General features: G+C 45.3%; 1 protein-coding gene across 2 annotated transcripts in view; it reads left to right on the plus strand.

Annotated features, from left to right (window-relative positions):
* PGM1 (phosphoglucomutase 1) overlaps positions 1-10200 on the plus strand; it is a 58302-nt gene extending 48102 nt beyond the window's left edge. For both annotated transcript variants that reach the window (XM_027113975.1, XM_027113976.1), the window contains 4 exons: positions 1014-1149; positions 4409-4592; positions 7036-7170; positions 9533-10200. In XM_027113975.1, coding sequence (XP_026969776.1) covers positions 1014-1149; positions 4409-4592; positions 7036-7170; positions 9533-9622 — 545 coding nt within the window. In that variant the 3' untranslated portion in view covers positions 9623-10200. The remainder of the gene's footprint in view (positions 1-1013; positions 1150-4408; positions 4593-7035; positions 7171-9532) is intronic.
* Positions 10201-13347: the final 3147 nt, after the last annotated feature.

The raw sequence follows: 13347 nt of genomic DNA on the forward strand, positions 1-13347 counted from the left end.
CCGGACCGGGGCACGAGCCCGCGTCCCCTGCATCGGCAGGCGGACCCCCAACCACTGCACCACCAGGGAAACCCTAGCCTTTTAATTTTATCTATAGTAGTTTTGCTGATAGAAATACTAATTTTTAAGTAGAAAAATACATAGATTTTTTTCTTTATGAATTCTGAATTTATATGTATTTGCCATCTCTAAGATTTAAAAAATATATATATATCTTCTAATATTTAAAGGTTTTCAGTTTTTATATTTGAATGTATAATTCATCTGGAATTCTTTTTGTATGGTGTTTTATAGGGAAAAAAACGGATTTTTTCCCAACTGTTTAGCTAGTTAGATAAATACTACTTAAAAAGTAATCCAGGGGCTTCCCTGGTGGCGCAGTGGTTGAGAGTCCGCCTGCCGATGCAGGGGACAGGGGTTCGTGACCCGGTCCGGGAAGATCCCACGTGCCGCGGAGCAGCTGGGCCCGTGAGCCATGGCCGCTGAGCCTGCGTGTCCGGAGCCTGTGTTCCACAACGGGAGAGGCCACAACAGTGAGAGGCCCGCGTACTGCAAAAAAAAAAAAAAAAAGTAATCCATTCTTTCCTACAGCCTTAAAGTGACACCTTTATCATTTATTCAAGTCTCATGTGTGTTTGGGTCTATTTCTGGGTGGTCTCTTTTGTTCCGTTAAGCTACCAGACTATTTTAGTTATTAAAAATTCACAGTGGTCATGTTCTTTTGTTTTTTCCACTCACATTCATACTTCATAATTGATACATCAAGTTCCACCAAATTATTCTGCTGACGTTTTTATTGGCATTTGCCTTAAATTTCTAAAATTACTTTGGGAAGCATCACCTTCTTTTCAATAGTATGTGGTTTTATTCAATACATGGTTTCTTCCTTGTATTCAAGTTCCTCAGTAAAGTTTTATGACTTTTTTGGTTAGGTCATATACTGTTGAGGAGTTTATTCCCAAATATTTTGGAGAAATCACGTTTCTCACAGCCGCATGCTGTCCCCCGACCAGGTTCTGACCACATCCGTGAGAAGGACGGACTCTGGGCTGTCCTTGCTTGGCTCTCCATCCTAGCCACCCGCAAACAGAGTGTGGAGGACATCCTCAAAGATCACTGGCAAAAGTATGGCCGGAATTTCTTCACCAGGTAAGCCACAGCCTGGCTGGGTACAGAGGTAGCATGGGGAAGTGGATAGAGAGAATTCTCATGTGTACAAATTTTTTACTTCCTGTCTTAAGTGATAATAAAACCTCAGTTCCTTCAGCCTCTATCAATTGAGGATTTTTAATATAATTCAGTCAGGGTCGAGATGAAGTCAACTTTTATGTTAGTCATAAAGAACGAGGCTTAAAACTTTTAGTTAACATATTCAAAAGAATGAATGTTTTGTCAGCCTTTTAAGTGTACCTATCAGGTGGACATGATAATAACATTGGATTTGGATTCAGAAGAACGGATTAGAATTTTATTTCTGCCCCCTAGTAGATTGGGAAGTCATTTAACCTCTTTCTGTACTCAGTTTTCTCATTTGTAGAAATGGAAATAACAGTCTAGCTATTGAGTGGATTAAATGAAATATGAGTCTGAAAGTGTTCTATAAACTCTGGGACACTGAAAGTATGGAAACTTTTGCTGAAATTATGGAAACAATTATACTTAGTCTAAATCAACTTTTCTGACTCATTAAAATAGGTCCCCAAAGGCTGTGTAGTTATCAATACTTCATTCATTGATTCAATATATATTGACTGTGTACCTACTTTCTGCCAAGCACTGGGGATTCATCAGTGGACAAAATACTTAGACTAGTTAGTAAGTCTTCTTTACCATACATACTTCTATGTTTTTTTTTGTTTGTTTTTTTGCGGTACGCTGGCCTCTCACTGTTGTGGCTTCTCCCGTTGTGGAGCACAGACTCTAGACGCGCAGGCCCTGTGGCCATGGCTCACAGGCCCAGCCGCTCCGCGGCATGTGGGATCTTCCCGGACTGGGGCACGAACCCGTGTCCCCTGCATTGGCAGGCGGACTCTCAACCACTGCGCCACCAGGGAAGCCCCATACTTCTATTTTTAAGAAGCGTTAACATTTTTTTCCAGTTGTACTTTTCACTAATTTCAATTTGCCTTTCCCACAGTAAGTGTAAAAATCTAATAATTTTTTTCCTGAACCTCACTATTCTAATTATGGAAAATAAATATGAGGAAAAGCATATTAAATACATTATTTATGTAAGAAATACAAAGGTATTATTTCTCTGAGCCTCAGTTGCCTTCTCTATAAAATAGGTGAGTTAGACTAGAGAGTTTTTAAAATATGTCACAGATTTAATGGTCCATGATCTTTGGATAGTCAGGAAAAGAATTCAGCCTTCAGGAACTTGGCCTCCATAATCAGAATATTTTTTTTGACTTTGGACAAGTATATTGCTATCTTTCTCCCTCAGGTTATTTTTTGTGGAAGGTATAAGTAGTAACTGCCACGTGGTACCACACAGTAGCCCTGGTAACCAACGCAAGAATCTCTACTTTCTAAGAACCAGAAAAATCTGGTAATTTAGAACAGCAGTCATGAACTCTCTAGAGCCTAAAGGATCATGAAGGCAGGACCATATCTGTTTTTGTAATCCATGGTATCACCAAACACTAATTCATAGTGACATTGTGTAAATATGCTTTGAATAGATAAATGAATGAGTTAACAAATGAAAAGTAACCAGAATGGAATAAGGTTAGGAGGGTTTGTTCAGAGAGGGTCACTCTTGAATCAGTTAGGAGTCTCCATCTAAAAACTATCTTAACACATTTTTATTCATTTGAAATAACTGCTCACCCAGTATTACAAATAAAGTCCTCAGAAACTGAATTTATGGTTAGTTAAGACTCCATTATACCCTCCATTTATTTAACAAAAGTGCTTTTTGCATGCATTGTTTCACATCAGCTTCAAAAACAGTTATTGATAAGGCAACTGAGGTTCTAAGACATGAAGCAGCTTTCCATAGTTGCACAGTTAGTAACCAATAAAGGCTGGGTTCATAGCTCATTCTGATTCCAAAGCCCAGATTCTTTCCATTATACCCTTCTGTGCCTAGGATTTATAGAACATTTCCCTCAAACACCCAAAGGTCACAGATGTAAAGCACAAACACCTGGTTGTAATTTTTTGCTGTTTATCATTTTAACTGGGGGAAAGAGCTGACTTCAGGATTAAGGGGACTGCTGTCCTTGATTCATAGAATCCTGGAGCCAGAATAGTTGGCCTTAATTCCCTGGTATTTCTCATGTCTCAGAGGTGTCTGCTTGCGCATATCATATTTGTTTCACTATTGCAAATAAATATAGACTCTGCTATCTTGAGCCTCTAAAAAAGAACCGTCTCAAGAGGGTGTGTGCCACTAGGACAGGAAAAGCCACCTGTGAGAGTCTTTAACCTCATAAGAAAGAAGCCAAGAACAATTCTTGGAGGAAAAGTAACAGTCATAGAATTTCATTTGTGATGGACTTTTTTTTTCTTGGCCCTTTTGCATCCACACCAGGCCTCCTCTGTCAGGGTGAATGCTGTGGACCGGAATCCACTCTCACTGAGAGGAGGGAGGCATTTCAGGTGTAAAGAGTTAGGGCTTAAAAAAAAAAAAAAGAGTTAGGGCTTGGCTCCTTCATTTGGTCAATGAAGAATTGGCCTTGGGCTTCCCTGGTGGCGCAGTGGTTGGGAGTCCACCTGCCGATGCAGGGGACGCGGGTTCGTGCCCCAGTCTGGGAGGATCCTGCATGCCGCGGAGCGGCTGTGCCCGTGGGCCATGGCCGCTGGGCCTGCGCATCTGGAGCCTGTTGCAACGCAACGGGAGAGGCCGCAGTGGTGAGAGGCCCGCGTACCGAAAAAAAAAAAAAAAAAAAAAGAATTGGCCTTACTTGAGGAAGCTCCTGTGGAGACTGGAACTCTCCTTATCCAAAATCTCAGCAGCCTCAGGCAGGTCCCAGACTGGGAGCCTTCCCGGCATTTATCCCATAGAAGCTCCAGCAGTTTGGAAGAGCAGTGCCTGAGTCACGTGTGCATTTATGCAGATAACATTGCTTTTGTTTCTACATCCTCAGGATGTGGTGATTAAATGTTAGATAATCTCTCTCAAAAGCCTTTGAAGCTTCTAAGAGCTTTATTCTGTAGAAGAGCCAAGATGGGAGTTTTCTGCTTATTCAGAAGCTCCTAACCCTTTCCTGAAACCCTCCAAACCCTTCTTTTCATCCCTCGTCTGCTCCATCCCCAGAGAATGACACGCTCATATTTTTGCCAGCTTCTTCTGAAGTTAGATGGTTTGGGGGAGGGCCAAACAAATGCTGTAGAAAGTGGTGATATAAGTTGGTGTGATCTGAAGTCAGCCCGCAGGCCTCAACTTTGTGATTTCTTCCAGGTATGATTACGAGGAGGTGGAAGCCGAGGGCGCAAACAAAATGATGAAGGACTTGGAGGCCCTGATCTCTGATCGCTCCTTCGTGGGGAAACAGTTCCCAGTGGGAGATAAAGTTTACACTGTGGTGAAAATTGATAACTTTGAATACAATGATCCGGTGGATGGAAGTGTTTCAAGAAATCAGGTAGGAACAGACGTATGTGCGATGTGGGAGAGAAGCCTCGGAGCTTCGTCTCTGAAATCTCAAGAGAGAAAAGAAAAAGGCTTCTTGGTCATTTGTCCTTTGCTGCCCTGTTTTCTCAAGTGGCTTTCTGCTGAGTCACACATGATTTGCACAGGTACTTGTAGGGAACATGGTTTTTGCCCTGATTCTACATACACCCCTATGCCCTCATTCTGGGATTCTTAGTGTAGGCTCCAGAAAGACTTTTTACATTCTCCAGAATTCTATGCAAGAGGTCATGTTGAATGTGTGTGCAGAAAAGAGCCCTAGAATCTTAAAAAGATGGAGAACTGCTGCCTTAGACCTCAACCTCCTTCTTCTCTCTCAAGAGCTTGTAGCAGAATGCCGGCGTGGCTTGAGAGTAGCCTCTTCATAGACATTTCTGTGATATGTTCTGATTTCTAAAAAAGAAGAAAAAAACAGACAAGCCATTTACAGACTTAGAAACATTCACTGTTATTACCTGTAGCACGTGACTCGCAGCTGACCCTAACACAGCAGCGCGTAGGAGGACATCACAGTTGAGACCCTGGACCGTGTCTGGATATGTACAGAACTGTTAGTGTTTCCCTCACTGGGCACCAGGCGCCCAGGGTGCAGGCTGGGTCAGCCCTTCTCACTAACACCCGGGCTCAGGCTCCTCTCTCCTCTGGTTCTGTTGTTGTTGTCACAGAATGGACTCATAACTTAGAAACAAAGATAATAAAGAGGGAGGTAATATTATGCTATAGCTGTCCAGTTAGCTTTTTTTCTGATCCAGACCCAGATTTTTGGCTGGGTCCTTCTCAAGGCATCCAGCAAGCTTTGAAGGAATTGGGCTGCAGGACTTATTTAAAGTCTCTCTCTGGAGAGCAGGTAGTGGACGAGTGGATGGAGCATGGCCACAGTGACCCTCAGTGCCTGGAGTCTCCCTTTGTCAAAATTCTGGCCCCGTGGCTTTTCTTCCTTATGCTTTTTCACCATCTGTGAGAACTTTGGGTCTAGTATGGATGATCGTAAATGATGTCTGAGATAATTAGAAAAAGAGAGGCCTGGGATTGAGGAGAGGGTGGGTGTAGGAAAGCGGAGGGTGGGGTCCGGGGGGTGCAGAGCAGAGCAGAAGATTTTGTGGTGAGGCTTCAGAGAGAGAACAGACCCTTAGGCAAAGTAAACCCCGACTCTGCGCCGCATCCGGCATGTACCAGGAGAGAGGCGGGATGCTGAGGTATGCATGGGACGGGCCCTGTGCTCTGTGCTCAGAGGAGGAAGTCAGCAGCTCCACGTTTTATAATCAGAAAGTCTGAGCATTTAGATGGAAGACCGGGGAGGGGGGAAAATCTTCTGAAGTAGATATAGCATCTGCAGTCAAGTGAAAAAAATTTAAGAGGCTTCAAGTTGAAAGTTGTGGGAGACGGAGGCCAACCCTGGTATGTGTCTAGAGAGCAGGAAATGGTAAACGGGTATTAACTGTATCCTCCCCATGTTGACTAAGTGGGAATGTACTCTGTGTATTTCATCCGCTGTCTTCAGTGCTGAGTGGCATGATTAAACCCTGGGTTGGGTCTGGTGACAAATAGTAGATGAGAGGTAGTACCTTTCCTTTTGGTAGGCCATCAGCTTTAGGCAAAGTTCTTTTTATGGAAGAATTGACAGCCTCATCAAGACTGAAGGGTCTTCAGATAACTGTCTTGCTCAGCCTTCTTACCTCAAGAGTCCCCAGCCTTTTTTCCCTGAATCAAGATTATTGAGGACAAGAGATGCGGCCAGAGAGGGAAGGGGGAGGGCAGGAGATAGAGGGGCGGGGCTTGGCATTGCACCCACATGGGCCCTGCTCTGAGTCATCAGGCACTGGTGGAGACTGACCACTGGATCTGGCTCAATAGGTCGGAATAGCTGGCCTCTGCCATTTGGGGCACATGGCCCCCTGTTCTACTCTGAGGCTCTCCATCAGTGTTTTGCAAAGAGTTCTTCCTCTGTTTCACCTGAAACCTCCTCTGCTCTGGTTTCAGCCCATTCTGTCCGTGTTTCCCTCCTGATTTGGAAATCGGATTTCCGTACCTAGCAGCTTATTTATTTATTAACTTATTTATTAGGCTTCAAACTGGAATGGTTAGTCCATAAATCACAGGGAAGCGGGATGGAGAGGGCAGGGCTTGTGTCAGCCAGCCTCCCCAGGATCCTGTCTCCCGCCTGAACCTGGGGATGTTTCTCCCCCATGAGCCCAACCCCCATTGGCTGGATGCAGTGACAGGCTGACCGAGGGCAGACTCACGGGGCTCAACTGTGGCCGTTTCTCAAGGATCTAATCCTCCGACTGATCAAGTACGGATGAAATTAGATCTCCAAAGAGACCCCTCATAGTTTGTCAGCCTTCAATCTTTCTTCCAGCATGTGAGGAAAAAAGAAACTCTGTTACCTTTCCCAGGGCTTGCGGCTCATTTTTGCAGACGGTTCTCGCATCATCTTTCGACTGAGCGGCACCGGGAGTGCAGGCGCCACCGTTCGACTGTACGTCGACAGCTATGAGAAGGACATCGCCAAGATCTACCAGGACCCCCAGGTAATGCCCAGGCCCTGCGCCCCGGCTAGTTCTTTCTGTTGGAGGGCAAGGGTAGTGGCTCCATTGCGCCTGTCATCACAACCCGTTTCTCAAATGATCAGACAGGTGGGCTCACTTTCCTCCACGTCTTCTTCAGTGCATCAGAAAGCAATAATAACTAATAATTATCTGAGCATTTTCTATTCACCAAGCTCTGTTCTAAACCCATTACCCAAGTGGATATACTCATTTCATTCTCAAATCTGTTATTCTTATCTATTAATACCCCTTCTACAGATAAGGAAACGGAGGCTCAGAAAGGTTAAATAATAGTTAATAGGTGCACACGCCTGGTTAAGTGGCAGATTCAAGAGAACTAATCTTTCAGATCAGCCCCTGATCTGGTATTCTGGTCTGTCACTGATTATTTGCCACTTTGCTTGGTCTCATCACCTGCCCTGGCAGAACATACACTGGCTCTAGATTTGGTCAGGGCTAGGGGGTAGGCAGGGAGAGACTGTTTCGTGGCCCAGAAAGAAAGGTCTTTATGGGAGAGTCTTGGGACTTGCAACCTGTATTTTGGGGTCCCAGCCCCACCCAGAGTGTCTCCAGAGGTATGTTAGAGTGAGGAGGGGCCCTAGGAACCAGAGGTGGAACAGAGAACTTGGAGGACAGCCACCCAAATGGGGAAGCAGGGACGCACAGGGGAGAGTTTCCCCACGGGTGTTCCTTGTTTTGGAAACTGCTCCCCAACCAGAGCTCCAGAGCCAAAACCAGTTTAGGAAGTGCTGGGGTACGTTAGCCCCGTCTTAGCAGCTCACAACACACACCTCACCTTAAAGCTCGGAGCAGACTTGCAGTACGTATGCCAGTTCGCCATGTCTATTCTCCCACAAAGCCTTTTTCCTTCTGACACCTAATTAGAATCCTGTGAAACTCATTTGGAAACCCCTGGCATAGTGATTTTGATCTCTCTAACCCATTTTGGAGTTAGATCTTGTTTTAAATTCAGTTCCTTTATAACTGTGTGTCCCTGGGTAAGTCTTTTCAATGTTCTGAGCTTTGGTTTCTTTGTCTGTAAAATGGCAGAATGCTACTTACCTCACAGAGTTGTCACAGGGATTTAAGGAGATGATGAAGGCAAAATTCTGAACACTGCCTGACATATGGAACTAGCTTTTGAGGAAAAGTGGCTCTTACAATTGTTTTTATTACAAAAAGAGAGAAATGAAAGGGTGCTTCAAGTTTACAGTTTTTCCAGTGGCCAGGCATTAGCTCCAGTTATCGCCAGGTTGCTGTGGTGTTGAGACATCCCTAAAACTAAAATCAAAGGCGATGGTGTCCACATTGTAGATCCCCAGAATAATAGCGCAAGAGCAAAAGAGGAAGGAAGTTGTGTTTCTCTGTCTTAATACCTGACACATGGTAAATACAAAGAATGAGTGAGAGCTGTTTCGTCTGAACCATAGTCCTCAGGAAGTGGGAGGGCCCTGAAGGATGCAAGGTGCCCACATGCCCAGGTGTACCACCATTCTATCTGGGGACGTGCCTTTCCCCTGGGCCTCAGCCTCAGCACTTCATTGGGACTGTTGCAGCCCCAAGGGGAATGGCAAGTGGTATGTCAGTGTGTGCAGTGGTTCTCCAACTTTCTTCCAGGTGTAATGAGTTGGTAGAGATTTAGACGAGGGAAAGCCACAGTGGTCAATAGAAAATGTACTACTCTTGGCTCTGCCCTTGAATCACTTGGCTAAATCACTTCACTTCTTTGGGTATCAGTTTCCTCATCTATAAAATGGGCAGTTCAACTAGATACATAGTTTTCTTTTTTTAATATTAGAATATTTATTTATTCAAGCAACAGCAGCATTCTTTTTTTCCCTTAAGTGAGAGGTAGATAGGAGGGTGGTGTATTTTGAAAAGAGTTCTTTGGGTAGAGTGTGGGAAACAAATAGGAGGATGCAGAAGCGGACGTGGAAGCACAGTTGTTCCAGGTTAGAGGGAGGACTTGGTTTAGCGAGAGCTGTGGCACTGGGATGGAGAGAACTGGGTGACAATGGGAGAGAGGTAGAAGATAAGTCACTTAGGCTGCTGGTGGGTTGGACAACAGCAATATGAGGGAGGAAGGTGTCAAGCATGACTCCTAGTCATTCATTTGCTTTATGTAATAGATCATTGACTGAAATAGGGAATGCTGGCACTAGGTTTTTTTGTGAAGAAAGAACATGTCTGTGTTTTTAGACTTACAGAGTTTGAGGAGCCTTTGGGTTATCGGAGTAGGCAGTCAGACGTGGGTCTGGAGCTCGAGGCCTACTCAGGGCTGGACCTATGGATCCATGTCTAGAGAAAGTGATGGCAAAGGTTTTTCTCTTTGTGTCTCCCTCAGGTCATGTTGGCCCCCCTTATTTCTATTGCCCTGAAGTTGTCCCATCTCCAGGAAAGGACAGGACGCACTGCACCCACTGTTATCACCTAAGAAGACAGGCCAGATGCGGTACATCCCTCCACCCCAGGCCCTCCGAGTCATCTGATTGAAGAGCATGAACAGAAACAAAGTGTATTCACCCAGGCTTTTTAGGATTCGGTTTTTCCACTAACCAGTCATTGACAAATGGTACAATTCCAAGGCATTGCCCATTGATATGCCCGTAGGAGCCATGCGGGAAAGAGAATAAAAGGGACCCACGGGCTTATACTACCGTCAGTTCCTTTTTGTGTCCTCGTGCACCACTGGTGTGTGGGTGTTTGTCTCCTTAGCACCAGGTCCTGTTTACACTACAGTGGAAGATGGAGGTTGAGCATCAGCTCATGAGGCTAATTTCCATCCTTAGGATCCACCTGTGAAATGACAGTGCAAGTTCCTTTCTCCTTTGTGAGCCTTTCCCCCCATTTACTGTTTACATATAATCCAGCAAAATGCAGTTTCTGGTGCCTTCTCTCCAATCAGTTCTTTCCTCAGAGTGAGACGTGCTTGTCTACAGAGTTCTGGCTTGTTCTGCAGCGTAGTCCCATTCACACAAATATTTTGGGATATTAAAGCAAAATAAGCTACTATTTCTATCTGTCTTTTTTCTTTCCTACAAAACGCTCTTTTGATTTCAGAAAGAAACCAGATTTTTTTAGAGGGGGTGGGTGGTATTGTATTTTGTTTGGATGTCCTAGCTAGAAAAAAAAATGTTCTCTGTGCTTGATTTAAAATTAGACTCAAGAACTATAATTTCAAATCTTAGCAGGGTCAGCTGGGCCCTGGCTCCTTCTGAGGTGGATAAATTAACCTCGACATGGTTAACTTGGAACAAGGAAAAGGAAGATAGTTTTCAGGAGATCTGAAATAGCAAAGCACCGTCTTGTGCCTTGCGGTGCTGAGATGCCACCCTGCCTGTTGAGGGGACAGAAACAGAACTCTCGGAATCTGAGAGCAGGATTTCTGGCATTTGGCTGGAAATCTTGAGCCCGTTGGCATCTTATTCATCTTAGACTATATTCAGTCCACGAGCGTAACTTAGTAGTTAAAAGCATAGTCCTGGGAGCCAACAGACCTGAGTTTGAATACCACTTGAGACCTTGAGTGATCTTGGAATGTCATTCTCCTTATCTTTAAAATGGGCTTGAAAAATAGTTCTAACTTTGTAGGGTCATTGAGAATATAAAGCAAGTAAGTCTGTGAAAAGCCATGGGCACAGCATCTTATTCATGGTAGGTTATCAGATAAATGGGAACTAGGATTATGTTTACAATATTGTTTCTAGATTTTAAAGAATCAGAAAAACAAAAACTATAAAACAAATATTTGAAATGCATTTTATGGTCTGGAAGGCACATCCCATAGTCACCTGCCGTATGGACTGTTCCAGAGAGACAGCCCAGCTCTGCACCCCTCCCCGACCCAGGGTGGAATCCCCATTCCAGGTGGCAGGGTCTTTATCTGGGGTGAGATTTCCAGTGTTGCCATTTAACTGGGGAGTCCAGCCCAGCAAACCGAACTGAGCTTTGACAATGATCAGGTGAAGACGAATACTTGCTGAACATTAATCCTATGCCAGGCGCTGTGCTGAGTGCTTTCCATATACTCTGTAAATGCTCCCAATAACTATGAGGTAAGTACTCTGAATATCCCCGCTTTAGAGATGAGGTTCAGCTCATCATCCAAGCTCGCACCACTGGAGGGTGGTGACATGTACCCCGGCAGGGCAGCCCTAGTCCTGCATGGTTTACCAATGCTTTGTATTGCCTCTAGTACTAACTGGCTACTTCTCAACTACTTCTAACAGGTGGAAGAAAGGTGTGCAAATACCCCTGTATTTTGGTGATTAAAGGGTGATGCCTTGGGTGCCAGAAACTCTATTAATTTTGGCATTGTTGTCTAACCCCTACCCTGGGGATATGGATACCTGGGTGTATCAGTCAGCCAGGAAACACGTATTGACCACCTTAAGTGTGAGATGCCTTGGGAAGGAAAGGATGTGAAACACACAGTTGCTGCCCTCCAGCTGCCTGTGAGACTAGCTAGAGGAATGGAGTCCCACACAAATAGAAGGCTGTGTAGGACTCATAGACATAGAGAACAGACTTGTGGTTGCCAAGGAGGAGCGGGGGAGGGAGAGGGATGGACTGGGAGCTTGGGGTTGGTAGATGCAAACTATTACATTTAGAATGGCTAAACAAGGTCCTACTGTATAGCACAGGGAACTATATTCAATACCCTGGGATAAACCATAATGGAAAAGAATATTAAAAAAAAGAATATATAGATGTGTATATCTGAGACACTTTGCTGTACAGCAGAGATTGGCAGAGCACTGTAAATCAACTATACTTCAATTAAAAAAAAAAAAAGAAAGAAAGGCTGTGTAGGATAAGTGCCTTAGGAGTTGTATAGGCAACACATGCTGTTAGAATCCAAATTTTCCAAGCATCTCTTCTGTTTCAGAAGATGGTTTCCAGTAACCCTCCAAGCAAGACATTCTTGTGCCCGTTTTAGAGCTGAGGCAACTGAAACTCAACAGAAGCTTAAGTAATTTGCCCCAGGGTTTCAGCTACCATGTGGTAGAAGTGGAATTTTGACCCTGAATCTCGTTCATTTTCCATGACCCTTTGCTGCACCCCCCATCTGTTGAATCAGCTGCACACAGTTCTGGGTCTATGGCCCCTGGAGCGGCTTCAAGAATTTCCTCCTCAAACCTGATCATAACTGAGCTGCTTTCCCTGATCCACTTGGCTATAGGTTTGGGAGCTGTTAGCTCAAAGGAGGAAGAGGGAGGTGTCTGGGGCCGTGGAGCAGTGGGATGGGCTAGGGTATGGGCTGCCCTTCCTCCCTCTGTGGCCTCTAGAGAGACACCCCAACACGTGCCCCCAGGCGTGCAGGGAGACGGAACCCTGAGACGCCGGCCAGCAGTGCACAGCCAAGCTTCCCTGCCTCCCAGGATTGATGTGGTCCGTGAGTCAGGCCTGTTTTCTTTAGGGTGTGGTGAGGACTACAGCGAGATAATTGGGTTTCAACTGTCTGGGCCCCAACTCTGAAATTTCAACTTTTCCCCTCCGTCTTGACATTCAGCTCTGATTTCAGAGAAGGAGGTTCCTGTTCAGGGATGTTCCTCAGGCCCAGGGAATGGCCGGGCTTCCAGGGGGTGGGCCCTGCCTCATGGAGAATGACAGCAAAGGCCGAGCTCACTGCAGTACCCGGGAGGCCAGCTCTGGGGCCTGGGTCCTTCTGCCCCCTCTGCCTCAGAGCTCATCCCATGCTGCTTCTGCTGCATTTCCTGTTTACTGATCAGACAGAAAGTGGCCTTACTGTGTTAGAATCTTCCAGAAAACATAATATGTAAAAGACACACCCTTCATCTTTCTATGTTCTGAACCCCCAGCAAAAGGAGTTGGAAATGAGTAGCAGCTCATGCACAGAATCATTGCCTCCCACCTGGGTTACAGCAGAGGCCTCCTCACGGCCCCTGGCCTTCATTCTTGTCCCCTCTCATCCGCTATTCTCATCACTGGCTAAGTGCTCTTTCCAACGCTGACTCTTTCAAGTGCTCTTTCTCCAATGCCTTATGTAGCCTACAAGACCCATGCAAACTTGCCTGCCGCTTCCCATCCCACCCCCCGCTCCTCTTCTACCTTCCGCTTTATGTTGGATGCTTCAGCCACGTGAAACCACCTGCAGTTCTCTGGAAATACCGTGCTCCCTTGTCTCCAGGCCTTCGG

Source organism: Aethalodelphis obliquidens, unplaced genomic scaffold, assembly GCF_003676395.1.
Source record: "Aethalodelphis obliquidens isolate GAN/ISIS:26980383/991018 unplaced genomic scaffold, ASM367639v1 scaffold13, whole genome shotgun sequence".
NCBI classification, from domain to species: domain Eukaryota; kingdom Metazoa; phylum Chordata; class Mammalia; order Artiodactyla; family Delphinidae; genus Aethalodelphis; species Aethalodelphis obliquidens.